The 26,532-nt window shown below is 44.2% G+C and overlaps 1 protein-coding gene across 6 annotated transcripts in view; it reads left to right on the top strand.

The window, feature by feature from the left end:
• Positions 1 to 990: 990 nt before the first annotated feature.
• COQ3 (coenzyme Q 3) overlaps positions 991 to 26,532 on the top strand; it is a 52,507-nt gene continuing 26,965 nt past the window's right edge. For 2 of the 6 annotated variants that reach the window (XR_015269923.1, XR_015269924.1), the window contains exons 1-4: positions 992 to 1,403; positions 20,019 to 20,108; positions 20,322 to 20,400; positions 20,536 to 20,613. Coding sequence is in view for 2 of the 6 variants with exons in the window: in XM_086824636.1 (XP_086680762.1) it covers positions 1,111 to 1,403; positions 20,019 to 20,108; positions 20,322 to 20,400; positions 20,536 to 20,613 (540 nt within the window). In the remaining 4 variants the exon portion in view is untranslated. Of the gene's footprint in view, positions 1,404 to 20,018; positions 20,109 to 20,321; positions 20,401 to 20,535; positions 20,614 to 26,532 lie in introns of all 6 variants that reach the window. The other 4 variants (XM_086824636.1, XR_015269925.1, XR_015269926.1 and 1 more) reach the window with 4 other exon arrangements.

Raw genomic sequence — 26,532 nt, 5'->3', positions numbered from 1 at the left:
AGCCAGGAAAGTGCGAAGCAATTCCCCCAATCTCGGGGGTCTGGGATAGATTCCTGGGGAATCTATTGGACCTCCTGTTGACGGAGGTCCGAGGAGAAAACGCTTTACGTCAGATGCGTTTTACCCCCATGATGACTTTGTTGCCTATTGAAGGAGAGTTGGAGCCTGCTTTTTTCCCACCATTGTTGTTGTCCCATCGCTGCGTTGGACCCCATGTTGGACTATGGGTCCTCATCCGTCCTCTCACCACCTTGCACACTCTTGCATAAAGGAAGAGGATTGGTAAGAGATTTAATTAAGAGCAAGTTTCAATTGCACAATGGAAGTGTATCTTTACATTATGAGAAAAGTTAACTTATATATAAGGCCTTATGTGTTCACACACTTAAAGTATGGGTGCTGACTAAGTGCCCATGGCCTATTGCTTATACAATGCTTAATCTCATAATACATCCATGGAGTACATCATTAGAGAATTCATCCAAGCTTGCTACCACACACTCTTAGAGTGGGAATCAACTTAAGTATTCCGTCGGACCATTACGAGTGTATGTCTAAGTAGTTGAAATGGACACTACCGCTTCACATCTCGATTCCTTATTGTGTTTATGTGTCTGTCCTTGCTCCATCTTTGCTTGTTTGCATTGGAGTCTTTGCTTAGGTTGATAGGGAGGGGGGTTCCACCACAACCATGGTCCACAAGTGGTGGCAGGTTAGTCTTACTTCTTTGTGATAGAAGGTAAGGGTTACCATCGCATGTGCCACATTATTCATTTTAACTAGTAAGAAAAGAACTCCACAAATATATATATATATATATATATAGATAGATATATATATATATATATATATATATATATAGAGAGAGAGAGAGAGAGAGAGAGAGAGAGAGAGAGAGAGTCATCCAATACAACCACACTTAGAAATACCAATTCCACTGGAGCTAGACACACAATCACTTGATCTGCACAAGGTCCCATCATACTTGGGTTAAAATTAGAGCTTGGGGGGAGCAACCATAAGCAACCCAATAGACCATACTAGGCAACAAGTTTAAGCTCATTAAATGTTTTAAATTCTGCGTCGAGGCTTCTTCTGTCGAATGCAGGAATGATGCGCGCACTCATCAGGGGTGGATTGCTCCGACATCTATTTCGATGCGAGGCACGTGCGGCTATGTGCACCAGCACGAGCAATACTACCACAAGTCTCGAAGTGAAGCCAAACCACCAGCACGATGCTTGTAGTGGAGAACACCATGGTGCTGCACACAACGTTTCGCAGGAGGCCCCTCATGATCGCGAGAAGAAGAATTCCGAAAAGCGATCTGTCTTCAAGGAGTCCACAAATCAATCTATCAGCTTCAGCGAAATAGCCAAGTTTGCCGCCATGGCAGAGACCTGGTAAATTGCCATCACTGGTTTATCTTAAAATCTAGCCAGTTATCATAATTCTAGTAGCCTAGAAATCTAATAGTATATATATATATATATATATATATATATATATATATATATATATATATAGAGAGAGAGAGAGAGAGAGAGAGAGAGAGAGAGAGAGAGAGATCAACGTCTGCAAGGGCGATGAGATCAAACACACAACATGAGGACCATGGAGGGCCTTAAACCAAATGTATAGTCTGGCAAAGAAAAAGAAAACATTCAAAAGAAAGATCCTACTAGTGGAGTTGCAGTGCCAGGCATCAGATACATCATACATTCACCTCAACTAAAAGTGGACTGGTTTTGGTTTGCGGAAATCTTCAACGAGGGTTCTACCCTCACAAATGATTGCCCACTTTCCTTCTTTGCGAGTTGCCCGAAACTTGGCCAATCCTGCATTCTTCTACTGTAGTTTTATTTGGGTCAATTTCTTGGCGATCCATATCTTTGTGCCCTTCTTTGCGAGTTGCCTGAAATATGGCCAATTCTGCATTCTTTTGCTGTAGTTGCATTGGGTCAATATCTCAGCGACTCATATCTTTGTGCCCTTCAATTTTTTCAACTTCTCGAGAACCCCAATCTTTTCGGATTTGTAGTATGATCACCTGTTACATGCACTGAGGTTGATCGTGGTAACACACAACAGGGCCTTCTTTATACCTTTATGTGGTGAGAATCTTTAGCATCCAAATTCACAGAGTAGAGAGAGAAGAGAATGAGAGAATGAAGTAGACGACATCTTATTGGGTCCCAAATACCCATTGACGACATCTTATTGGGTCCCAAATACCCATTGACGCCCCCCCCCCCCCCCCCCTGCCCGCAAGCTGGAGTATTTGCTTATATTATTCTTTGGAGAATGCTGGACAATGCTTGAGTAAACAAGTGATATGAATGCCCAACGCAAGGACGAGGAAGACCGTAAGTTGGCTGAGTATCCACCAATCCAAGGCTCTGCTGAAGACTCTTCGGACCATTGATGCAAGTCCAGTTAGCTATAGGACTGCACAAATGTTGGCTGAATGCTGAAGAGGTTCTCCCTTGTTAGCCCGGAGAGAATAGGGTGCTGAACTACTGAAGACTTTGCTGAATTACTGAATGATTGAATGAGAAGGGATGCGCTAGGTTTTATATGCCAAAAGTTGCTGGTCGGTTCATGCAAGGATTGTCGACCAGTTCTGGTGGACAAAAAAATGCACAAAATAGCATTATGTCATGTGCATCACAGATGCCATGGACATTTCTAGGGCTAGATCCAGAAGAGGCAAGCAGATAAAGACTATGAACCAGTAGAAGATGGACATGGAGCAGGACTTGGAGCAAAGCATGGGTCAGAGGGGCTGTCAGCTGCAGGACAGAGGGTGCTGGCTGCCAGAAGAGAGCTTACGGCTGACGTCAGCAAGGTGTAGGCAGCATGCGCATCAAGATCCAAGAGGAACCCTCAGTCGGCTGAATTAATAGAGCATTTAATGAATTAATACTGGCCGACCAGCAGTCGGCCAGCTCCCAACTTGTCCAAGACCCTATAAAAGCCACCAAGTGCTCCTTGTTTTGGTCATTCCACCCACTAGGGGTGTGAGTCAGTAGGAGGGTCCCATAGGGGGCCAGAATTAGGGTTTATCACCTTTTCAAGAGGGCAGCCAAGTGCTGCAAAGATCTGTACCTTTTTTGTACATAGTATATACTGAAATTCCAGCACTTCTCACTCTCTCTCTCTACTCTCTCTCTACCTGCGTTTTTGCATCATGGTGCGTTTTTGCATCAGGAGGTCTTCAAGAGTGTTTAGGGCTGAAAGAAGACTACCCAGAGCTTCCGCGCGTTACATTGGTATCAGAGCATCAGGCTCAGCAAAGCTAAACACTGATTCAGTCCCAGATGATGGTGTACAGGTCCAAGGTACAGGAAAGTACACGGATTCGAAGCCCAAGGCAAGAACACAGATCGGGAAGAACTCCCAGGAGGTTTGTTGGTGGTGTTCCACAGTGCCAGATGGGGATGGCAGTTCCGTGAGCCAGATGGGTTCTAAGGGAACGGTCCCAAGGGAGGTTGATCCTCCAAGGGTGATGTGAGAGTGCCAGACTCAGTTCCAGGAACGAAGACCAAGACGGTGTTCAGAGTCAGGGCAGGAATGGATTGTGGACTAGAGGAAGACCAGATGCATAGATCTTCATCAGAGACAGAGTGGTTTGGAGAACAGATCGGATTTTCAGAGAAAAAGGTTTGCCAGGGCTGGATGATGACAGAGGGACTTCGGAACAGGATTGGGATGATGACAGTCATCCAAGAGCAGGTTGGATTCCCGTCATCAAGTTTAGCAGAGGGGGATGTCATGTGCATCACAGATGCCATGGACATTTCTAGGGCTAGATCCAGAAGAGGCAAGCAGATAAAGACTATGAACCAGTAGAAGATGGACATGGAGCAGGACTTGGAGCAAAGCATGGGTCAGAGGGGCTGTCGGCTGCAGGACAGAGGGTGCTGGCTGCCAGAAGAGAGCTTACGGCTGACGTCAGCAAGGTGTAGGCAGCATGCGCATCAAGATCCAAGAGGAACCCTCAGTCGGCTGAATTAATAGAGCATTTAATGAATTAATACTGGCCGACCAGCAGTCGGCCAGCTCCCAACTTGTCCAAGACCCTATAAAAGCCACCAAGTGCTCCTTGTTTTGGTCATTCCACCCACTAGGGGTGTGAGTCAGTAGGAGGGTCCCATAGGGGGCCAGAATTAGGGTTTATCACCTTTTCAAGAGGGCAGCCAAGTGCTGCAAAGATCTGTACCTTTTTTGTACATAGTATATACTGAAATTCCAGCACTTCTCACTCTCTCTCTCTACTCTCTCTCTACCTGCGTTTTTGCATCATGGTGCGTTTTTGCATCAGGAGGTCTTCAAGAGTGTTTAGGGCTGAAAGAAGACTACCCAGAGCTTCCGCGCGTTACACATTAAATGCTACATAATATGCTACACAATGTTTTATTAGTCTTGGCCGACACCTATCTTCTGCCCGACTATTGCTTCCTCTTCCAAGGCTGGCCGACTAGAGCTCTAAGGCTCCAATCACTGGCCGACTGCTGCTCTAGGGTCTCCAAGGCTGGCCGACTGCGTACGACAAATATTCCTATAAAAAGGTACTAGTTCTGTACAAATATTGTAGTGATGATCATGTCAGTGTGTCACTGTGTACCCGAGTGCAGGGTGCACGTGACATCACCTCTTCTTGACACTATGGCTTTTCCATTTGATCATTGGTGTGGCTTTTGCTAATTTGACCTTTAGAGAGCGCCTTGCACCATTCTTTCAAAAGCATGAAGCATTCCCAAAGCTTGTAAATACTCCTTGGGGAATATGACATAAATTTGGGAGGGGAAGGGGCGGGGGGTGGCGGGGGAGAAGAAAGACTATTATTAGATTGACTTCCACTTCTACAGATTTCCGAACATGAGAAATCCTCTGAAAGGTTTTCTAGAACACTGGGGTGGCCCTCTCCGGTCCCAGTGTGGTGTCTAGTACTTGAGTGTGCTTGTGCCTTTAAGTGGATCAAGTGTGCCTTTTTAAAAAAAGTGTTTAATCACATTAATAGTCGGGCGCGAACCCCCAGATCAGTTACAAGATGTGCATGCAATGATTCAAGGTTTTTTGGTTTTTTTTGTTTTTATTTTTATTTTTTGCAATTGTAGCCAATTTAGGGCTGGTTTGTTTGCATTTGCAGCCAAACCAGGGTTCGCTTTTTTGCATCTACAATCAGTTTTTGCATGTGCGTTAGGGTTTGTTGGACATGTCATCTCCAACATTTAATCTCCATTTTATCCCATTTTATTTAGATATTTATATGATGTAATTAGGGATTTTCCCCATATTTTTAAGGCTATTTTAGGCATTTTTATCAGTTGTGGACGTTTGTCCTCCAATCCTATAGGCCGATTGGCTCAACAGATATGTATATAAGCATGGCCATTGTGCATTCATAATTCAATCAATACATTTCAGATCTTGGATGTCTACTTTCTCTTGTTTGATCTCTATTGCTTCCGCTTCATATTCACATATTCTCACATGGTATAAGAGCTCTTATGCTTCCACAGATCAGCAAGAAGAGTTTTCAGCTTGTTTTTTTTTCTCCTCTGCTCCCTTGGTGGCTGCATTTTGGAGATCTACTTTGTGCACGAATCAGCCTTTTTCTGGCAGTGATTGGGGGCTGTTTTTTGCCTCCTGGACAGCACTTCTTTGCTGCGTAACGCGTTTTCGTCTATATCAGCCTTTTTTTTTGCATTTTTTTCCCACCCCTCTCCTTGTAGCTTAACGCAATCTGTGTTTTGTATTCTGTCCCTAACCCGGACTAGTGGTAGCACCATGCACTTGCTCCATTAGGCTCTCCCTCCCTTACTTCATCGTGCTTCAGGTGGGCTCCCGTCTTCACCCGTGTGCCTTGATCTCCGGTAGGAGTATAGTTCTACATCTTTCTTTCACCTCATCTAGCGTCTAGGGAGGAGTGGGCAACCCCCGGGTACCTACTTGCAACCTTTCCGTTGTAAATTTAAGAGAAGGATTCCATGGCTTCTATTTGTCATATGTTCATCCATTCCTCAACTTCCCAAGAAATCCATCTTAGATGGAACCAATTATCTTGATTGGGCACGACAGATGAAGACTCTCCTTCGGTATCATCGGCCATGGGGTATTGTGTACTAATGCCTCTCCTGATGCTACTTCTCTTCAAGTTGAGATTGATGCTTGGGTTGACAAAGATTCAAGGGCTCATGCCTTTATCTTCTTCAACATAAAATCCTCTATTACTCGTCAATTTGATGACAATGGTGAGGAACCTGCAAAAGAATTGTGGGATACCATCTAGAGGAGGTATCACCGTGAGAACTCTACTCAGAAGGTAGCCTTCGAGAATTAGCTCTCCAACCTGAAGATTGTTGATATTGCTAACATCATGGATTCTGTTACGGAGTTCATAACCATTCAGAAGTAGTTGGTCTCTTTGGGGAGCAAAGCTACCGATGACTTTGTCAATCGACTCCTTGCCAAATTGCGCGAGACTTTCTATGCTTTTTGTGATTCTATATCACTTCCTTCCTTCTACTCCTGATTGTCGGCACGCTTCATGATAGAGCCATGAGAAAGAAGACCAACCAGGGTACTTCTGAGATCCTTCTTTAGGCTAAGGGAAAAAGCAAATGGTAGTCCAAGGTTTCCACGAGCAACAAAGGTGACCACAAAGCTACCAACAATCTTGGTCATAAGGAGCGTACTTGTCATTATTGTGGTCTCAAAGGTCACATTCAGCCTGATTGTCGCAAGAAGAAGAGAGAAGGTGGTTCTGCTAAGAAACCCACCAATCAAACCTCTTCATCCACTAACGAAAGACTGTCTTCATTGGTATTGAGGAGCTTTCCTTTGACTCTCTTGTTCCTTCCACCTCACATCTTACGGATTGGGTGACCACAAATGGTAGTCCAAGGTTTCCACGAGCAACAAAGGTGACCACAAAGCTGCCAACAATCCTGCTCATAAGGAGCATACTTGTCATTATTGTGGTCTCAAAGGTCACATTCAGCCTGATTGTCGCAAGAAGAAGAGAGAAGGTGATTCTGCTAAGAAACCTGCCAATCAAACCTCTTCATCCCCTAACGAAACTCAAAATCCTCTTCCACCAAGAAGACTGTCTTCATTGATATCGAGGAGCTTTCCTTTGACTCTCTTGTTCCTTCCACCTCACATCTTACGGATTGGGTGGTTGATAGTGGGCGTACTGCTCCCATGATTCTTGACAGGACCATTCTTCATGACATTCGTCCGAGCTCTTCGGTGGTGTCCATTGGTGATGCTTTCAACTTGGAGACCTCTTCAGTTGGTAATGTGCGACTTAACTCTTCCTTGGGCTAGCCTTCTACCATTTGGGATGTGCTTCATGTTCCCAAGCTCTCCAGCAATCTCCTTTTGTTTTTTTGGATCGCAAAGAAAGGATATGGTGTCTACTTTGACAGTTCCGTCCTTGAGATCATCGACACTAGCACCTTGTAGATTGTTGCCACATGTATCCAGGAAGGTGGTCTTTATTGGTTGAAGGACTTTGGTGACTCTTTGACTGAGTCCCAATCTCATCTGCTGCAACTTCTTCATAGCTATCATGCCTTGGTAGCTCATATGGATATGAATTTGTGGCATGCTCGCTTCGGGCATTTGAATTATACTTCTTTGCAGATGCTATCTTCTCAGTAGTTGGTCGAGGGCCTTCCACCATTGAAACCCTCCCACTCCACTTGTGTGGCTTGTCTTCATGGCAAGCAACACCAATATGCCTTTCCTCATGAGGCTACTCATCGGGCTTCTCATATTCTGGAGCTCATTCGCGCGGCCTCATGCGGACTACTGTCCAAGGAGGAGCTAGGTACTTTATGCTTATTATTGATGATTACTCATGCAAAGTTTGGGTTTATCTCTCGTTCTGCGCAGGCGAAGCGTGTGATATTTATGCGGGAATGGGACCATGGCATCTTCTTTTCCTCTAGTACCACAGGTCTTACATGGCATCATGATGCTCCTCAGTGGTTGAAATCACCTTACATATTGGGGTGATTCTATTCTCTTCTGGCTTATAGCTGTGATTGTTGTATGTTTTTCTCATACTTAATAGAAGTCTCTTTCTGAAAAAAAAAAAAAGAGTTTGGGTTTATCTCGTGGCAGAAAAATCTCAAGCTTTCTCTTGCTTCCAAGAGTGGGTGACTTTGGTCGAGATTGCGACCACACAGAAGGTTCGACAAGTTTGCTCCGACAATGGAGGAGAATTCATCTCCAAAGTCTTTCATAATTTTTGCTCACAAAAAGGTATAAGCCGTCAATTTTCCACACCTCACACTCAACAAAATGGTGTGGTTGAATGCAAGAATAGGACTACTTAGGAGATGGCCTGTACCATGCTTTCTTCTTCTGATCTTTCTCCCTCTTTCTGGGGAGAAGCTATGAGCACTGTTGTTCACATCATCAACCGTTCTCTTACAAAGGCTGTTGGGTGTTGGACTCACACACTCACACACACAAACCTGCACATTAGGGTTAGGTGCAGGGTAGAGAAGCTCACACACAGAAATGAGAGAGAGAGAGAGAGAGCCAAAAGTGTGGTATCCACAAAATGCAAGTCAACCCTTGCATGTGTGCCACATCCATATAATATAGAAGTACAAAATATTATATGTGTCCTTTCACACTTGATGTCTAAGGGGAAAAACCACATGGGAAAAAGTGCCCTTGGTTAAGCCCTGTTCACACATAGCACTACCATAAGTGAGCATATGCCTACAAATCCCCCGTGTAGTGGAAGTGTGAACTTGTACAAGGTAGCAGATCACTCTCTGTATGAGAGGAAGCCCAAAGCTTTGCGGAAAGCTTCAAACTTTTCTCGAGGTAAAGCCTTTGTGAATAGATCTGCAACATTATCCTGTGTAGGGCAATAAGATAAACTGATCTCCCCTGCATGTAGCCTCTCTCTAACATAGTGATAATGAATCTCTATGTGCTTGGTACGTGCATGAAATATTGGATTTCGTGCCACGACCATAGCACTCTGGCTATCAGTGAGAATGGTGGTGGGTGTGTGCTGACACTCACAAAGATCAGCCAATAGTCGTTTGGTACGAGGCGGGTATGGTACGCGCCTCGAAAGACTCGTTATATATATATATGTATATATATACATATGTATATATATATATATGTATATATATATATATATGTATATATATATATATGTATATATGTATATATATATATAGTGATAGATAGATATAATATATATAGTGAAAGTTGAGAGAGAGAGAGAGAGACTAGAGTGTGTATGTATGAGCCTTGAGGGAAGGAGAGAGAGGGTGTGTATGAGAGGGAGAGAGAGTGTGTGTGTGAAAGAAAGGACGCTGTATTAAACGTCTGCAAAAGGCCAAAATGACCTATGAGACCAAAATAGTCCATCATCATCATCTGGATACATCATCAAGATTCAAGGGTACAAAGTAAACTGAAATGAACCGGTAGAGTATAGAGAGAGCTCCAAAAGTGGGTATAAAAAACATCATCATCCTAGTGTGTTTGAAGTTTGAACTTTGAACTTTGGGTCTTGAAAAAGGCTCAAGGGAGGGAGGGAGAGAATGAGGGAGAGAGAGAGTGTGTGTGAGAGGGGCTGCCTTGGGCCCTTAAGGCCCCCGTCTAAAGACTCAAACTAGCAAAAAAAATAATAATAATAAAAAAATTAAAATTAAAATTATATATATATATATATATATATATATATATATTTTGATGGATGCCTCGATCAGGCAGTCGTACGCCTTGAACGCCTCTAACCGTTAGAGGTGCACCTTGTAACAAGTATGGTCTCTTGTATAATTAAGCTTGGGTTGTCACCATTTTGGGCATTTCTAGAATTCATGTGTGTGGAAGGGCTTTGGATGCCCAAAAGATCAAGAATGTAAATGGTGACAACCCAAGCTTGTATAATTAAGCTTGGGTTGTCACCATTTTGGGCATTTCTAGAATTCATGTGTGTGGAAGGGCTTTGGATGCCCAAGAATGTACAAGCTTTGGGAATGGGGGATTATCCAATACAGAGGACCAAGTGTTTGTAGCATGCTTCAGGCACTCGAGACGGTTTCTTGGACACAGAAATGGGTTTTGGAGCTCAAGTGTCAAGTGGAAAGTATGTATGGCGAACTCTTGAGGATTTGGGGGAGATCGAGCAATGAAACAAGTTTCTACATGTATTTCTTATGCGGTGGAACACAAAGAGATCATATCCTGAATTTTAGGGGAAGTTGCTATTTTTGGCAATCTTCGATGGAATTTTCGTTCGCGTCATTACCTCCGGAATTTGACAGAGATCGAGTATTGCCAAAGCGCCGTTGTGAAACTAGCTATCATCTGGGATATTTTTAGAGCTAAAGATTGTGAAATTTTTGGCCTTTGGATTTGGGACATGTGGTAGATAAGAAGATAAAAGTGAGACAAGTGTCCTTACACTTGTCAATTCAGCTCTGCACATGGCATTGTAGCAATTTCTTGCTTATTTGAAAATGAGAGAGTTATCTCTTGGCCGAGTTTGAGCTTCAAGCAAGTTTTTGGAGGCTGAAAACTCTGATTTTTCAGCATTGCTCTTTATATCTAAGCCCACCATAGCCATATCCAGCTTGGGGAAGATGATTTTCACTACTCTACATCATCTTGCACACCCTGGATGGCTGTTTTTCAACAAAACAGTCCTAAAGCTTGCTGAAATTTCTGGTTTTATGCGATATGCAGGATATTATAGTGATTTATGCACTCTTGGATGAGCCACATGGGCTGGTTTACAGGTTTTGGCGCTCATGGATGCGACATATAGACTGTTATACAGTTTTATGAGCTCATGAATGAGCCACATGGGCTGGTTTACAGGTTTATGATTTCATGGATGAGCCACATGGGCTGGTTTATAGGTTTATGTGCTCATGGAAGAGCCATATGGGTTGTCATACAAGTTTATGCGCGTATGAAAGAGCCATGTGGGCTGTTATCCATGTTTGTGCACCTATGGAAGGACATGTTGGATAGCCATATTGGATGAAGGATAGGTTTATGATTGTATATGGATAATCCGGCATCTCCCATGGGGAGAGTAAGGCCCTCAAAGCTTGTACATAATATTATTCTCCTTGGATAATAAAATACTCAAGGGGGGTGTCGGCCCATTCCGGCCTCTATGCTGTGTCACATGTGCAAGCTCCATTTTCAGCATTTGTGGATGTTTTGTCCAGCTTTTATGTTTTATGCAAAGTGAAGATGGATATGTCCATGGTTTTAAGTGTTGTAATATGCATTGATGGTATCAACAAGTGTGTCAAAGGCCCTAGTCCCCTGGGCACTGCGAGTTACATGGTTTCTCAGGATCTACACTAGAACCAGTGTAGATACTTTCGCTCTTCCTTTCTCTTTTGTTTCACACTCTCACAGCACTGCACCAGTAGGCCTACATACAATATACTTGGTTGAAAGAAAAAGTCATCCAGAGTTATTCGTGTTTCTTTCTTCTTCATCTATATGTTATGAGCTTTGTGCATCCAAGTAGTTAAAGAGTCAGGCTTTTGTTAGTGCAACTTGACACAAAATAAGGGCATTTGCACTAGTGTGAGAAAAAGAGACACCACAACCGAAGACATGCACAAAAGCAAGAATCCCTGTTTATGATTCGTTGCTGAAATAACTGATATGAATAACTCTCACAACAAAACTCATGGGCCATGCCTATATGGCCAAGGATAGAAAATCGATTTCATCAAGTTGGTATAGCGATTGCAAACTTCGGAGATTGACGTTGATAGGGATTTGTGGTAGAGCACACACTGCTACTCTATAGCTCCTCTATCACATCATCATCATCACATAAAACACCAGCAAACAGTCACTCTAGATCACAACTCCAAGACCCACCAGCACCTTCATTTACCCAAGCTGAAACAACTACCCACCATGTACACAAAAGGAGCACCACCCTTGTAAGGCAATGGACCTTAGCATAGCATCAGTGTCTTCTCAGCTTGTCATAGAACAAGGTACAACATGGTATTTTCAATCTCTTGGCTCAGGCATACATTCAATGTGATTGTCTCAATAACTCATACAAGACATACTCATCATCGACTTTGATGATACAAGGTTTATGGCAAGAAAACTCATCATAATCACATATATCATCATCAAAGCTTCATCATCATGCAAGATCTTCACACAACATCCTCATGCATATGCTATATAAACTTAGAAAATGATAGGATGATGCAATACTCTCAAAGGGACAGTACTCATCAGACTTGCACAAAGGGAAAAAAGAAACAAGAGATATATGTCGTCAATACATGCTGGCAGCCCATCATAGCTTTGGTATAACCTTGACATCACCAACACAAGGAAAGCATATACCTTCTATCATATCACCACCTTCCAGAACTGCAGCCATCTACGTACCTCAGGCCCCCTTGCATGTAGTTAGCGCCCTCAACTCCTAGCCTTCGACTCTGTTGACGGCTTGTATAAAGGTTCCCTAGTCCTCATCTTCTGACTCTCAGCATAACAGCAGCAGCATGGCAACACTCCAAAAAACCCTATCCTCTTCTGTCCTGCTGTCACCTCTCCTTAGATAGCATACATCTCACAAAATTGATGCAGGCGACTTCTTGCTTCCAACCTCTCCACCTTCCTTCTATTTTCAGCTTCCATTCGTGGCAACTCTCCATGCTGAAGCACGTAGCCTTCCATACTATTTGTGACTCATACAAATTGCCAACTTACGTTTCACATCATATCCCATGTGATAGAATCTGCAGCGGAAGAAGGGAAAGTGGAAACACAGGAGAGAGAGAGAGAGAGAGAAAGAAAGAAAGAAAGAAAGAAAGAAAGATTTATCCTCTTGGGAGATCCGTGCTGCTCTGCCAGTCTCGATCTCCAATCGATGTGATGAAACTCTAAGCTGACCAATAGCCACTTGGGAGCCGTGTGGTAGAAAGCCCTCCATGTATCTAGGCCTCTCTATAAATCCATCATCAGTGATACTCATGAAGTGATCTCTGTAGTATAGCATCTTTGGTGGAAGAGGCTGTGTAGGCGAATCCATGTCTCTCGTGTATAGAATAGGAAGCCAGCAGGTAGGGGATGATGTCTAACACCCCCTCTCAGCACCGGATGCTGAGAAAACGCCAAGAAGCCAGAGACTCCGTCCTCGATCAAAGATGAAAGACTGCAGAAACAGGTACCAAGAAAGCTCCACAAGCAATCTCCTTAGCAACTCAGCTACAAAAGCAACAGAATAAGCTGCTAGGTACACCGCTCCTCTGGAAGAAAACAACCATATAGGCTGTGATGTGCTGCTCCAAATAATGGTTCCAAACCTAAGTGTAAGAACACTCCCCGAAGTTGAATGTCGTGTTTGACCTGCAAATGGCTTATTTGTGGGTGCTTTCATGTGCAAGTTCTCCGCAATCATGGTTGAGTGTATAAGTTCTTGTATGGTCTTATTTGGGTACACTCCCAAGCTTTGTTGGATGATGTGATGGAGCCCCGATTCAAACTTTCTCTTCTTCTCGTCCTCTCCAATCTTTATGAAGGGAGTAACCTTGAGAAGGACTTTCCAAAACTTTGCTATGGATGAAGCAACGGACTCTTCCTCATCTTGGGACAGCCAATCCCACTCCTTGCGTACATCCTTTGCAAAGTTTGGTGGTAAGAATTGATCCTAAAACTGAATTTTGAAAGAAGACCAAGTTGGGGCAGCACTTCCATCAAGTATTTTTGCAAGCCACCAATCACTTGCCGTATCCTTGAGATGCATTCCCACATGCCTGAGCATAGACTTTTCCGAAAAGTCTTCATTGCAAAAAGCTATCTCAAACTGTCTAATGAAAGCAAGTGCTTTGGTAGAGTCCATCCGTCCCTGAAAGTTTTCAAACTTTACATCCTTGTTACCGGACTTGAACTCTCGAGGCTTCTTCCTTCTATGTGCATCCCTATGTACATCCTGCTCATCTCCATGGTGATGATGCCGCGATGAAGATTCACGATCCCTCTTCGTTCTTTCTTGAGCCACACTCTCCGAATGAGTGGAAAGCTCAACACGAGAACGGATATGTCTTCTTGGAGCAAAGCGGGAATGAGTAGAGGATCCCTCATCCTTACTCTTCTCTTGACCTGCATCAAGCCTAGCACCAGGGACTCTTGTCCTTTCAGCATTTGGCACTTGCTGTGCTCTTCCTGCTTGTTGTGCATCATGTGCACCATCACGGGCAGCCATGAGGGGTGGCTTCTTGAAAGCCAATCTACCATCTGCTTCGGTGTATACATCACCCTTAACCATTAGGTATGCAAGTGCAAGCTCTCGGGCTTTCTCAACATCCATTTCCTTTGCAATTGCTTCAAAAGTGACTTCATGGACCGAAGCCTTTGCCTTCGCAGCCAACACCCTTTGTACATCCGGGTCATTTTTCAATGACCTGAGCTCTTCGGTTTCAGCCCTATAGCGTCGCACTTGACGCCTCAAAGATTCCAAATCAGAATGCATAGTGTCATGAGTACCTACATCTCCATAGACATCATTGCCTGCAGCATCTCTTGCATCCCTTGTACCATGAAATTCACGGTCCTGTGTGTTCTCCACACTGTCAGAAATGTGGCTGTCCATGACACTCAAATCAGGTCACCAGTTATGATTCCAAGCCTCAGACCGTTTTCCAATGAGGGGAAAAACTGAGCTCTGATACCAATGTAACGGGAGGCGGACACGTGTATTGGAATCGTATAAATGTGAACAAGATTCTGAGCACTTAACACTTGAGCATTACAACTGTCAACCACAAAGCTGAAAATGACAGTACACCACATAAAGGGGCCGATGAGAGGTTGAACCCCCCCCCCCTTTAGGTTATATTACCAAAAGAGTCTGCAAAGTACAAGATTACGGGTGCCTGGGGATTCACCACCAGCCTGCACCAAATTCTTCCAAATACATTATGAATGAATACATTTCAAACAAGAGAATCTGTAGGTACATCCGCCCTACACACAGGTACATCCGCCCTGCACAAGCCTCTTCACAGGTACATCCGCCCTGCACAAGAGTATCACAATCCTCACAGGTACTCCGCCCTGCATAAGATGTAAATGGATCTTTAGGCCCTGTTTCCACGCGAGAAACTGATCCAGAAACCTGTGTTCTCCGCGAGCAAGTGTCCCCAATGCTTGCCCTAAGCACCTGCTATACCAGGAATCCTTGAGACACATCCATGCTCACATATTCCATTGCTGTCCGGCCTGTTTTGTGCAATAACCAGTCCAAAACAGCAACTTTCTGTCACGAGAAATCCACCTGTAAAGGGTCCTACAGCCCTGTGGAGGTCCCTAGAGCTGTCCTGTACTGTCCAAGTTGACTTTGGACACCTGTAACCAGCCCAAAACTCGCAATAACCAGAAATTGCAGGTCTGAAATTTACCAACCAGCCCTTTAGAAGAGTGTGGGGATCGTTGTCCAAGCTTGTGTGAGTCCGGGAAGCAAGCAACCAGCCCTGTAGCAACTCCCAAAGCTCCAACCAGCTCTCCAATATGTTGAATAATGAGTAAAACAGCCCAAAAGGGCCTCTTGAGGGAGGCGCCTTTTTCAGGTGCCACCTGAGGGGCCTGGTGGGTACACATGCTGGCTGACATGTGTCCCCATAAGGTGTCCAGGTAGGTGTCCAGCCCATAGTGCTCCATTTGTCCTATTTCTATAAGTTTAGGTCCAACCAAATGGGAAATGGCCATAAGCTGTCCGGACTTCATTAATTTTGGTCCAACCAAATGCGAACGCATTATAAGTTGTCCGGCCACTTATTAATGAGTGTGGACCTGCAAACCAATAAACCTTAGTAGTAAATGAAGTAAGCTGTAAATTGAGTGTGGACGCACTTACCACCTGCAAAACCCATAAGCCCACAGTTTTAGGCCCAAACAGGAGTGCACACACGTGTCCACAAGGTGCCCGGGCGTCCCCGGTCCCTCGGACTTCACAAGCCAAAATAACAAGCATTGTCCAGGCAGCAAGACAATGTCACACAAAGTAAAATAAAGTTATGGCATGCATCATTTATGCATTGTGCACATGTAAACTTGGAGAACCACCTATCATCATTCTTGTACTTGAAAATATTCCGCCTGCCATCATAACACACCATGTGTGCATGGCCGGAATCCACACGGGCACCGCTCGAAAGTCCACAAATGTCCTGCCATGTCCTTGGACTCATATGCATCCACTCATATGATCCATACACATGCCCAGGTATAATACATATATGCATCCGCATGTTTCTAGGCCTGACACGCATCCGCATGTCCCTAGAATATAGGGGTTTGTGACAACATCCCCCTTTGAAAAAAAATATCGTCGGGCTGATATAAGTCCAACCTGATTCTGATCCAAATCCAAAAAACTTTGGAAGTACCATTGTGCTCGAGGCACGGTTAGCAACCACAGATCCAAAGCATCCCACCGGGTCCAAAAAACCATCCTCCAAAACAACAAGCTTGCAGAACTGGCAGGGGGAGGGGCATAAAAAGCATCATAAAGAGATGTAGAGATAGACTCCTCACAATGAGGAAGGGAAGCAGGAATATAAACTGTAGTGGTAACAAAGTCCTCAAAAGCTTCACAGATAGCAGAAGACTGTTCCAGAAGTAGAACCAGATTCCAAGAATTAGCAACAGATAAAAGATCCATGTGAAAGGATCACACCGCAAAAGGGAAAAACACCCTCCTTGTTTTGCAAATACTGCAAAGAACACAAGCTCGGACAAAATAAACTCTGCTCAGGATCTCTGAAAAGATCACTGCTCTCCTCCAAATAATTGTAAACTCCTGTCAAAGAAGAAAGTCTCCATAGATACAACACAGCTCCCGAAACTGATCCTCAAGTGAAGTAGTTGGAGAAAGGCCCCCTCTGAGTGTAGAAAACTCCTGTGGGAAGCAAAACGCAGCCAAAACACTACTATCCAGCAAAAATAGCACTCCACCGCCAACAGAAGACAAGGAACATGTAGAAACCGAGAAACCGTGTAGGCCAGGAACAAAACACAGGTATAGATGCTCCAAAATCAGCAAAACGCTGACTGAAATCTGAAATTCAGAATCCTCCTCAAGTACCAAACTGCCTCCAAAGCCACAATCCAATCAAGAAACCCCCTCTGCAAGTGATCTGTGTCCACTGGAGAAGAAAACGCAGCCAAACAAGGGCTACAAACCTGAAAATTCAGGCCAACCAGTGTCCACACCTCCTATGAGGAAAAACGCTGAAGAGAAGGTACCTTCGGGTCCAACAGACGAAGCCCAAGTGAAGGTAGAGCTACCAGCAAGATCGGTTCAGAAAAACGTAGCAACCATGGCTGCAAATCTGAAAACGCAGAGGTATAAGGGGCTGAATATGGAAATGCTGAAGCCTCAGTTCAAGAATTGTTGCAGAGAACAATCAGGGATGGCACAAGATAACCATAAAGGATAGGCAAAAGGGAGCCCAGAGAGCTCCAAGATCAGGGCTAGGAAAGCAAGCCCAAACAGGCCAAAAAACGCAGCATGTTTGGGACAGCATGTTGCTGTCCAGTCCTGAAAAAAAAACGCTTGAGAACCCCTAGAAGGTGCCACCAAGAAGGACAGGTATGCTGTCCAGAAAAAATACGCAGGCTGCCAAGAAGCTGCAAACTGACGCCCTGAAGAGAGGAAACTACAGCCCACTGAATGGGTATCAATCAGCCCTTGAAGAAACACAAGCTTCAACGCATGAACACAAAAATGTAGATCTGTCCATGGGCGGAAAAACGCAGATATGAAGAGGTAGAGGAGGGAGCATCCAACGCTGAAAATCACCGGCGCTCTGATACCATGATAGAATGTGCAGCGGAAGAAGGGAAAGTGGAAACACAGGAGAGAGAGAGAGAGAGAGGGAGATGGAGAGGAAACGCAGGTGAGAACTTGCTCTCAATAACATCACCAAAAGGAATACATGTCCTTGAGCAAGAGGGGAGAACCTCGTAAGTGAGGGACTGCAGCTAGACAAGCTAGGCAAGCAATGAATATGTGAGGGAGGCATGCCGGCTATATATACTACTACATGTAGGCAGCCGACTGGAGCAAAAGACCTCCATGACTGGGAAAAATACCCTGGACAATAAATGGGGAATAAATATGGGTAAAATATGAGTGAGGGGTGACCAACCCCTCTGACTAACATGGTCAGCCCTAGAGGCTAAAATAGGACACCAAATAGGAAGCCAGCAGGTAGGGAATGTTGTCTAACACCATGCAGCCGACTTCAACTCTATCAAGGCTATACATGCTGCCATTATCATCATTACCTCAAACAACCTTATGCATGCTAGTAAACCAAATACTATAGATCTTACAAGACGCAATGCATATGCACACCTCTCCCTTCACAAGCTTAGCAAACACAAAACCCAGAGCACACCCCCTATGACAAACCAGGAAACACCTACACCTCTGCTATTCTTGACACAAAAGAAGGTCACCAGAAAACTCCCAACAACGTGCACAACGATGTTGAGCCTCAAGTGTATAAAGGGACAGTGACCACGATTGACCGCGAGGATCAGGAATGCACATAGTAAAAGCAGGCGCACCTATGTGAAGATTTTCTAGTGTTGGAGGCAATGTACCTCTGAACACGATGGATTGCAAACCAAAGGAGTCAATATGGAGTGTCATGTGCATGCACATGTACATGCTAATCTCAGGCCTAATCCTAGAGTGCAGCCAGATAAAGAAGGATTAAGAACCAGATAGAACCAGGATTTTGGAGCATGGATGTGCAAGTTATGGCAAGGGATGGATTGGAGTGGACATGAGGACTTGTCGGCTGAGTGGAATGCATGAAGTAGCTGTGTCGGCTGCAGTAAACAGGTTGGGTGCTTCATTAAAGAAATTGGTGTCCAGGCGGCTGGCCGACCAGCAGTCGGCCAGGTCTCTAGTTTTTCCAAGGCCTATAAAAGGAACTTTGGCCTCATCGTGTCGACCATTCACTCCCTCTTGGGTGTGGGTCTAGATATAGGACTAGAGTTAGGGTTTTCTACCTTTTCCAGAAGGCCCATGGCTGTAAGGATTCATCTACCTTTTTGTACCATATGATATACTGAATTTTCCAGCTCCCTCTCTCTCTCTACTTTCTATTCTGTTTGCGTTTTTGCATCAACATATTCTAGATGGTGTTTAGGGCTGGAAGAAGACTCTGAGAGCTTCCACATGTAACATGGAGTTAGAGAAATTAGCAGCAGTTTAGGTGATGAAATGGGTGCAAATGGGCCGGGCATAAGTAGGGCTCATGTGGGGAAACCGAACTTGATAGTAGTTCTGAAGGGTCCGATTGATCTCACGACCAGACCTCCCGAGGGGAGCCATACTGTTGGGAAAGTGCCTCCACCCAATCAAAGAATAAGATTGCTGCTGGAAGTGGCCAATCAGGAATGCGATGGTTTTATACAATACCAAAGCATGTATCAGACAAGGAGTTCTCTTCAAATCTGCATGAAGGCTCCTTTTTCCCAAATTTTCACCTTTAAAAATACCCCCTTAGACTAAATTTCAAGGCCCTATCTCTTGGCCCTCTATAAAAGGACCTCAAATGTATGTTTTTCCAATAATTTATAGAGTTCTCCTTTGTGGCAGACAAGCAGCCCCTAAGGTTTCATATTCATAAAGCAAATACTCTGCAAGGAGGGGGCCTGACTGGTTTTTGGAACCAATTTTAGTTCTTGTGTGGATCAATCTTTAAGGGGCATAATCATTGCCTTAAAGTTCAGAGTAACAGATCCTTATCAAAGAGATGTGTCACTTCTTAAAAAAATAATCATGGCTTGTAATAGTGAAGTGCATGAGAAATGCCATCTTGCTGTATCACTCTCTTTGTTGGTTTGGTAACTCGAAAAGGCGCTTATGTAACTCAGTCTTCATGCTTGTGCATATTCCAAATCTTGTTGAGTATAGTTTTGAACATCTAAACCATTTTGTTTGATAGGTGGGATACCAAAGGGCCGTTTAAACCACTCCACATGATGAATCCCAAACGGATTTCTTTTATTCGCTCAGCACTATGCTGCCATTTCAGGTGTGAAAGCATTCATAGCTGTGCTTTTCAGGCAAAGGATTTAACTAGGCCCTGGACGTTTCATTTTTGCACATACTCTAGCCTTGCTAAAATTTGCAGAAATGTAAAATTCAGGCAACATGGAAGGTGGAGAGTTTATTATCTTATCTAGGTGCATACTTAGTAATTGCATTTTATGACATGTTTTTTTACAACCACTTTGTCTGTTTTCAGAAGGATTTCAAGCTGTGCAAAGCCCTTGGAAGGGCTGGCTATCCTAGACGTTGGTTGTGGGGGAGGCCTTCTATGTGAGGTATATTGGCGTTGAAGTGTGAACTGCCATGCATCTTATTCCTTTTGCTGCTTTGAAGTCTTTATGGAGTGTTATCATGTCATGGTGGTCAAATTGAACTAACGGGATGTTTCTCTTTATGTGATGCTTTTTTAGCCTTTAGCGAGAATGGGTGCCCAAGTGGTTGGGATTGACGCCGTTGAGAAAAACATCAAAGTTGCGGCAGCTCATTCTGTATGTTATTGATTTATCCCAAGTGTGAATGTCTACATGAGGTTAATCATTGTCGCATAGAGGTTTTGCCTTCAATGATGAATGCTCTAGTTTGCCACCCCCCATCCCCCCCCCCCCCCCCCCCCCTTCCGAGCCTTGCTCCGCTTGTCCGATCGCGTGAGGTGTATGCTGGCAGCATGAATAAGTAGTATGATTTTTGTAGTGATGTGTTCTTATCATGTGCTTGAGCCCCCCCAAAACCCCTTCCCCCCCCCCTTTTTCCTTTACTTTCCTACGCAACCCTTTTTTCCTTGCTCACACTCCTCTCTCCTTTTCCCTCCCCCTCCTTCGCTTTCCCCTTTTCCCTGGCCACATGTTCTGCCCACTATCTTGTTTTCTTTGCCACCTATGCTCCCTGTCACCTGCTATCTCACCCCTTACTTTTTTTTTCGTCCCCTTGGAACAAGTATGTCATAAGCATCATAGGCATCGTCACCCGTGCCTATGGGTTCTTCATCATGGACATGGTCTTTTCTTCTTCGGCTATCTACTCTGGCTGTTCATACTGCTCTGGCACTTGAGGTGGGGGAGCCTACTGCTCCATGGATATATCTTGCTGTGGAGCTTGTGGAGGGGGAAGCGGCTGGGAGCTGGCTGCCTGCCCTTGGGGTGCCTTGGACGGGGTCCTTGAAGAGCCAGCTCCATGTATCTTTTGCCGCTTGCTAGGGAAGCTGAATTTTTCTCTGTCAAACAGGTTATGCTTTTGCATGAGTTCACTATCGGGCTGAGGCACTGGAGGTGGCAGCTGCTTCTCGGTTAAGTGCCACAAGTGGCATAGCACTCTGGTTGGCATATGGGAGCAGTCCGCTCATGCATAGGATTCTAGATGGAAGGTGGTTGTGAAGTTTTGGTGTTGGCATTGTAGATACCTTGGCTTGTGAGGGTGCTCTTGGGCATCCACTCCTCTTACTTGGGGACTTCCCTTGGCGGTTGTGGAGTTTGACACTTGAGAGGCGCCCTTCGTCTGTGTCGGTGAGGTTTTGAATCATTAATTTGGGTTGAGGGGATTGTCGACGGGGCTTACTTGATTTGATGAAATGTATTTTGAAGGCGAGGCTTGGGACTTTGAGTGGTCTCGGCATTGCGGATCTCTTTTGCCAGCTGATTTGGCTGCAATTCATCCCCTTCTGAGGATGATGCTCTCTTTCATTGTGCTTGGTGGGGTCACATAAAACTTGCAATAGACTTGCTGAGTTCCAATATAAAATTCAATGTGGATCAACGTCGGTATGTGGGGGCCCTTCTGCTACGCGGCTGAATGATCACTCACCATGCCACCTTGGCCCTGGCTTGCCTCCCATCACTTCCGGCCCATAAGAAGTTCCGGACCAATCGCTGTACCTGGCCAATGCATGCCTGAGAAAAGTTCCAGCCCAAGGACTACCAGAGCCGCTCCTCTGAGGCAACTAGAACTATGTGTCTGAGGGCTGGCCTAGGCCCGAAGTAAACTGGCTACAAATCTGTCCTCAAAAGCTGGGCTAAAAACACGGGTTCACATCTCTGTGAAGATCCATCGGGTACTCTATAGCCAGTGGCAGCCACGGGCCCCCAAGGCTCGGAATGCGGGCTGAAATCTGGGCCAATAAGAAATCCTTCCAAGGCTTACCATCGGGAAGGAGTCCTCTGACAATCAACTTGCCCAGCAGGGCATGGCTCTGAATAGTAGGATCAATGAGACCGAGCCCCCCTCTGTTACATAGCTGAATGATCACTCACCATGCCACCTTGGCCTTGGCTGGCTTCCCATCACTTCTGGCCTATAAGAAGTTCCGGATCAATTGCTGTACCTGGCCAATGCATGCCCGAGAAAAGGCCCAGCACGAAGTGATGTACCACATGGTGGCTCAAAGTACCTAGTTCGCCACCACCACCACTCTGCCTGCTAGGGAGAGTCTCGCCGAGCTCCAATATAAAAGCTTCTTCCGAATACTTAGAAGAAGCGGAGCGAGCTGCTGCTTGGGAGATATCAATGCCAACCTGGCAGTGCCCCTCAGGATCCATTGGAAAGCCTCAACTGGTCACCAAGTCGGGGCGGGTGCTGAACCTACCCAAAAACCACACGACTTGTGCGCAGTTGATCTGCGCTCCTAATGCGCATCAAAAAATCTCAATCGTCTCCACGAATCTCTGGAGATTCCCAACATCTCTTGCAAGGAAAGCTGCTGTGTCATGTGCGAACTCTGAATCAAGCAACTCCTCCTGCGTACGGAGGAGAAGATGCAATCCTTGGAGCGCGGTCTCCTGGGCAGAGAGAAAACTGCTCATGGCCTCGGCAACGAAAAGGAAGAGGTAAGGTGCCAATGGACATCCCTGCCGAACCGAGCGGGAAAGGGGAAATCTGTCACCTCGGCCTCCCACCGATTGTGAATTATGAGATGGTTCTACTGATTTTATGCCTGGGTATTTATACCCCTTCAAACAGCTGGTCAGCTGCCCCAAACAGGGGTCGGCCTGTTGATAAACCTCACGACCAGGTCCTTTAAGCAATTTAATGGCCTTTTTGCCATCGTTTCACACTGTTTACTCGGCTGGCCACCATGCACATTGGCTGGACTGCTGGGGCAGTCCTTCGCAGCCTGTGTGGGCTGCCCCCACACTTGGCCAACTGGCTGGGCAGGGCCGAGGGGCCTGTCGGCTGCCTGGCCAGGCCCCCTAGGGCTGGCCGACTGCCTGCCCAACCCACTCTAGGGCTGGTGGGCAAGGCCTGGGGCCCTCCTGGCCCCTTGGGGTGGCTCTAAGCCTACCCCATGCCCATGCAAGAGCCTTAGGCTCTCTTTTGGGGTAGCCCTATGGGCTGTCCCCCTTTTCTACATGCAAATCCTACATGCTTCTCCAGATGTCTGGCATCCGGTTGCAATTTAGGTACACAGATCATTTGACATCATTCTAGAGGGAGACTCACAGCATGGACTGGCACTACTTCATGTGCAGGATAATGCACACCTGACCTCGGATGCGTAGAGTAGACTCGTCTCGGAGTGGGCTCACATGGGACAAGTTTCCAATCCAGGTCCTGCACCTTCTTGTTCAGATATGTCTACGTGACATCCAAGTGCGGGATGCATGTGACATCACTCCATTCCGGTATGTGATTGATGTGGAACAAAGGAGCATCGGGAAGATCATCCTTCACTCCTAGAGGGGTTTCTCCATTTAGAATTTTGGTTAAGGCAATCGGCATGAACATGTAATGATGCTTTTCTCACTGTGATGGAAAGTCAAATTCTAAAAGAATAAGCAACCATTGGGTGACATGTCCTATTGCACCAATCACAACAATGCTATGGTTGACAAAGAAAACGAATTTGGTAGCCTGGAGATAATTTGATTAGAAGACCATTGGTAGGAAGTGGGCGATGTCCTCACGTGTAACATGCGGAAGCTTCGTGGAAGAATCAGTAACTTAAATGCTCAGAATTCAGCAATCATTCACGACAAATATAACGCACAATACTGGAGAAGATGTGCAGAAAATAGAGAGGGAAAGAAAGATATATTAACGTCTACAAGAGGCCAAAGTGGCCTATGAGACTACATGCAAAACTCAAGGAAACTAAATGTCCCGAGTAGAAAATGAAAAGCATAAACTGAAAAACAACTAGCTATAACACGTGGCCAAAGAGGAACTAGTGGCCTGATACAACTGCTAGAAAAAGGCATATCTGATAAAAGTGTGGAACTGGAAAAATGGTAGGTTATGGGAAGTAGTTGAGATAGACTCATCCCATAATGTCTCGCATAGGCCGAGCCGCCGATCCAGCATAAACAAGCTGAAGCACTGAGGTCGTGCCAATATCGCCTGTATCCTCTGATAATGTCTTGGTTGGGGCCGTAACCCAGCGGGTCGTGCATGCCGTGCTCTACATAGCTCTCTAGCTTTGTCTAGGGTGACTCCTCGAGGTGGCTGTGTAGGCCCATTCGACTCGTGGTCAACGGTGCGTGGGGTCATTGCTGCTTTGAAGAAGTCGGTAAGGGTGCGCTGGCCTGTGTCTCGGACATGTCCCCCTTGTGTGGAGCGTAGGATGTGGTCTCGGTGTCTGCACAGCTCGAGGAGAAAAAGCCTAAGGCAACATTGGTTTGAGTAGTCCATCACTCTACAATGGCCCAAATCCATCTCGGAAGAGACAATGAAAGCGCCCTTAGATCTCGTACACATGCATACCCTTTCTTTCACATATATATCTGCATTCACATCCAATCACATCCCATACTCGTCTTATTGCATCCGTTCTCATCCTATCACATCCCATACACATCTTATCGCATCCCATTTATATATTATTACATCCCATACACATCTTATCACATCCATTCACATGCTATTCCCATTTAATAGCTTTTTCTAGATTGATACCGATAATAGGACTTTTTTTAAATTTCTGCCAATTGCTTGGCCTAATTAAAGATTCTTTTTCTGACAACTATTTTCATATTCCTTCTCAATTCCTCAATTGAATTATATTCAATATTCTTCTTTTGAATAAAAGAATTCATGGGATTTGTAGAAATCAATTCTACCCATATTTTCACTTTTTGTAAATAATCATAACTCGAATTATACTAAAAATTCCTCTTCTTCCCATTTAATTTCTTGGATCCCAATTACCATGGGAATTCCTCTTTTTGCATTTAATTATTTACATTCCAATGTCATGGGAATTCCTCTTTTCCCATCAATTATTTCTCATAAAATAAATTTATCTAAATTAAAATATCCATTATTTCGATATGCTAGAAATTTCTCTTTGCTCGTCTAAATGATGGAATTCCAAATGTCATAAGAATTCTTCTTTTGACATTTAAATATTTCTCATAGATAAATAAATTTATCTAAAAATTCATCTTTGAATTTAAATAAATTATCCCATAATTCCAATATACTAGGAATTTCTCTTTTCCCATCCAAATGATGGAATTCCAAATGTAATAGGAATTCCTCTTTTAACATTTAATTATTTCTCATAGATAAATAAAATTATCTAAAAATTCATCTTTAAATTTAAATGAATTATCCAATAATTCTAATGTGATAGGAATTTCTCTTTTCCCATTCAATTGATGGAATTCCAAATGTAGTGGGAATTCCTCTTTTATCATTTAAACTTATCTATGTAAAAAGATAAATTTAACTAAATTTTTTCTTAAAAATTAAATAAAAATCTTCATTAATTTCTTTACACTAGGAATTATACTTTCTTTATTTAATTATTTGAATTTCAATATGGTGGGAATTTCTCTTTCATCATATAAATTTATCTATGTAAAAAGATAAATTTAACTAAAATCTTTCTTTAATTTTTACATAAATATACATTATATTAGTATTCCAATTTTTTCTCTTAATTTTTTGGAATACATGGATTTCCATTATCGTGGGGATTACTCTTTTAACATAAAAATAATTTACTAGAATTTCTCTTTTTTCTAATTTATTAATTAAGCATAAACATAAAAATCAATTTCTCCATGATTTCAATGAGAATCATTCAATTAATCTAGGATGATAATTCCTAGAATATGGTAGAAAGTCCTTTTTTCATATTATGAATGAAAATATTTTATGTGTTTATTTTACAAAAATTTTGCCAGAGCTCCGCTGCTATTACTGATAAGTCTCAATTTAATTTGTTCTTCCTCCCGCTTTTGGAGCTTTGCCATAGTATCTACCTCCTCTTTGGAACTTACCTGAATACTTTCACGTGCATGCTTTTTGGAGAAAGATGGTTTTGCGGAGGCTCTTGTTTGGACTCTGGTGATCAGATCCTCTAATTCAAATGGATCCGTTGAATCCCAAGGAGGAAAGCATGAGACGCTAGCCAGATGGATTGGAGGCAAGGTCAAGGTTGTGCTGCCGCATCGCAAAGAAGACGCAATGCGATG

Source organism: Cibotium barometz, chromosome 31 (assembly GCF_041138505.1).
Source record: "Cibotium barometz isolate CiBa-2024 chromosome 31, ASM4113850v1, whole genome shotgun sequence".
NCBI lineage: Eukaryota > Viridiplantae > Streptophyta > Polypodiopsida > Cyatheales > Cibotiaceae > Cibotium > Cibotium barometz.
The sequence above is the reverse complement of the archived record's forward strand: the minus strand, read 5'-3'. Positions and strand labels throughout refer to the sequence as shown.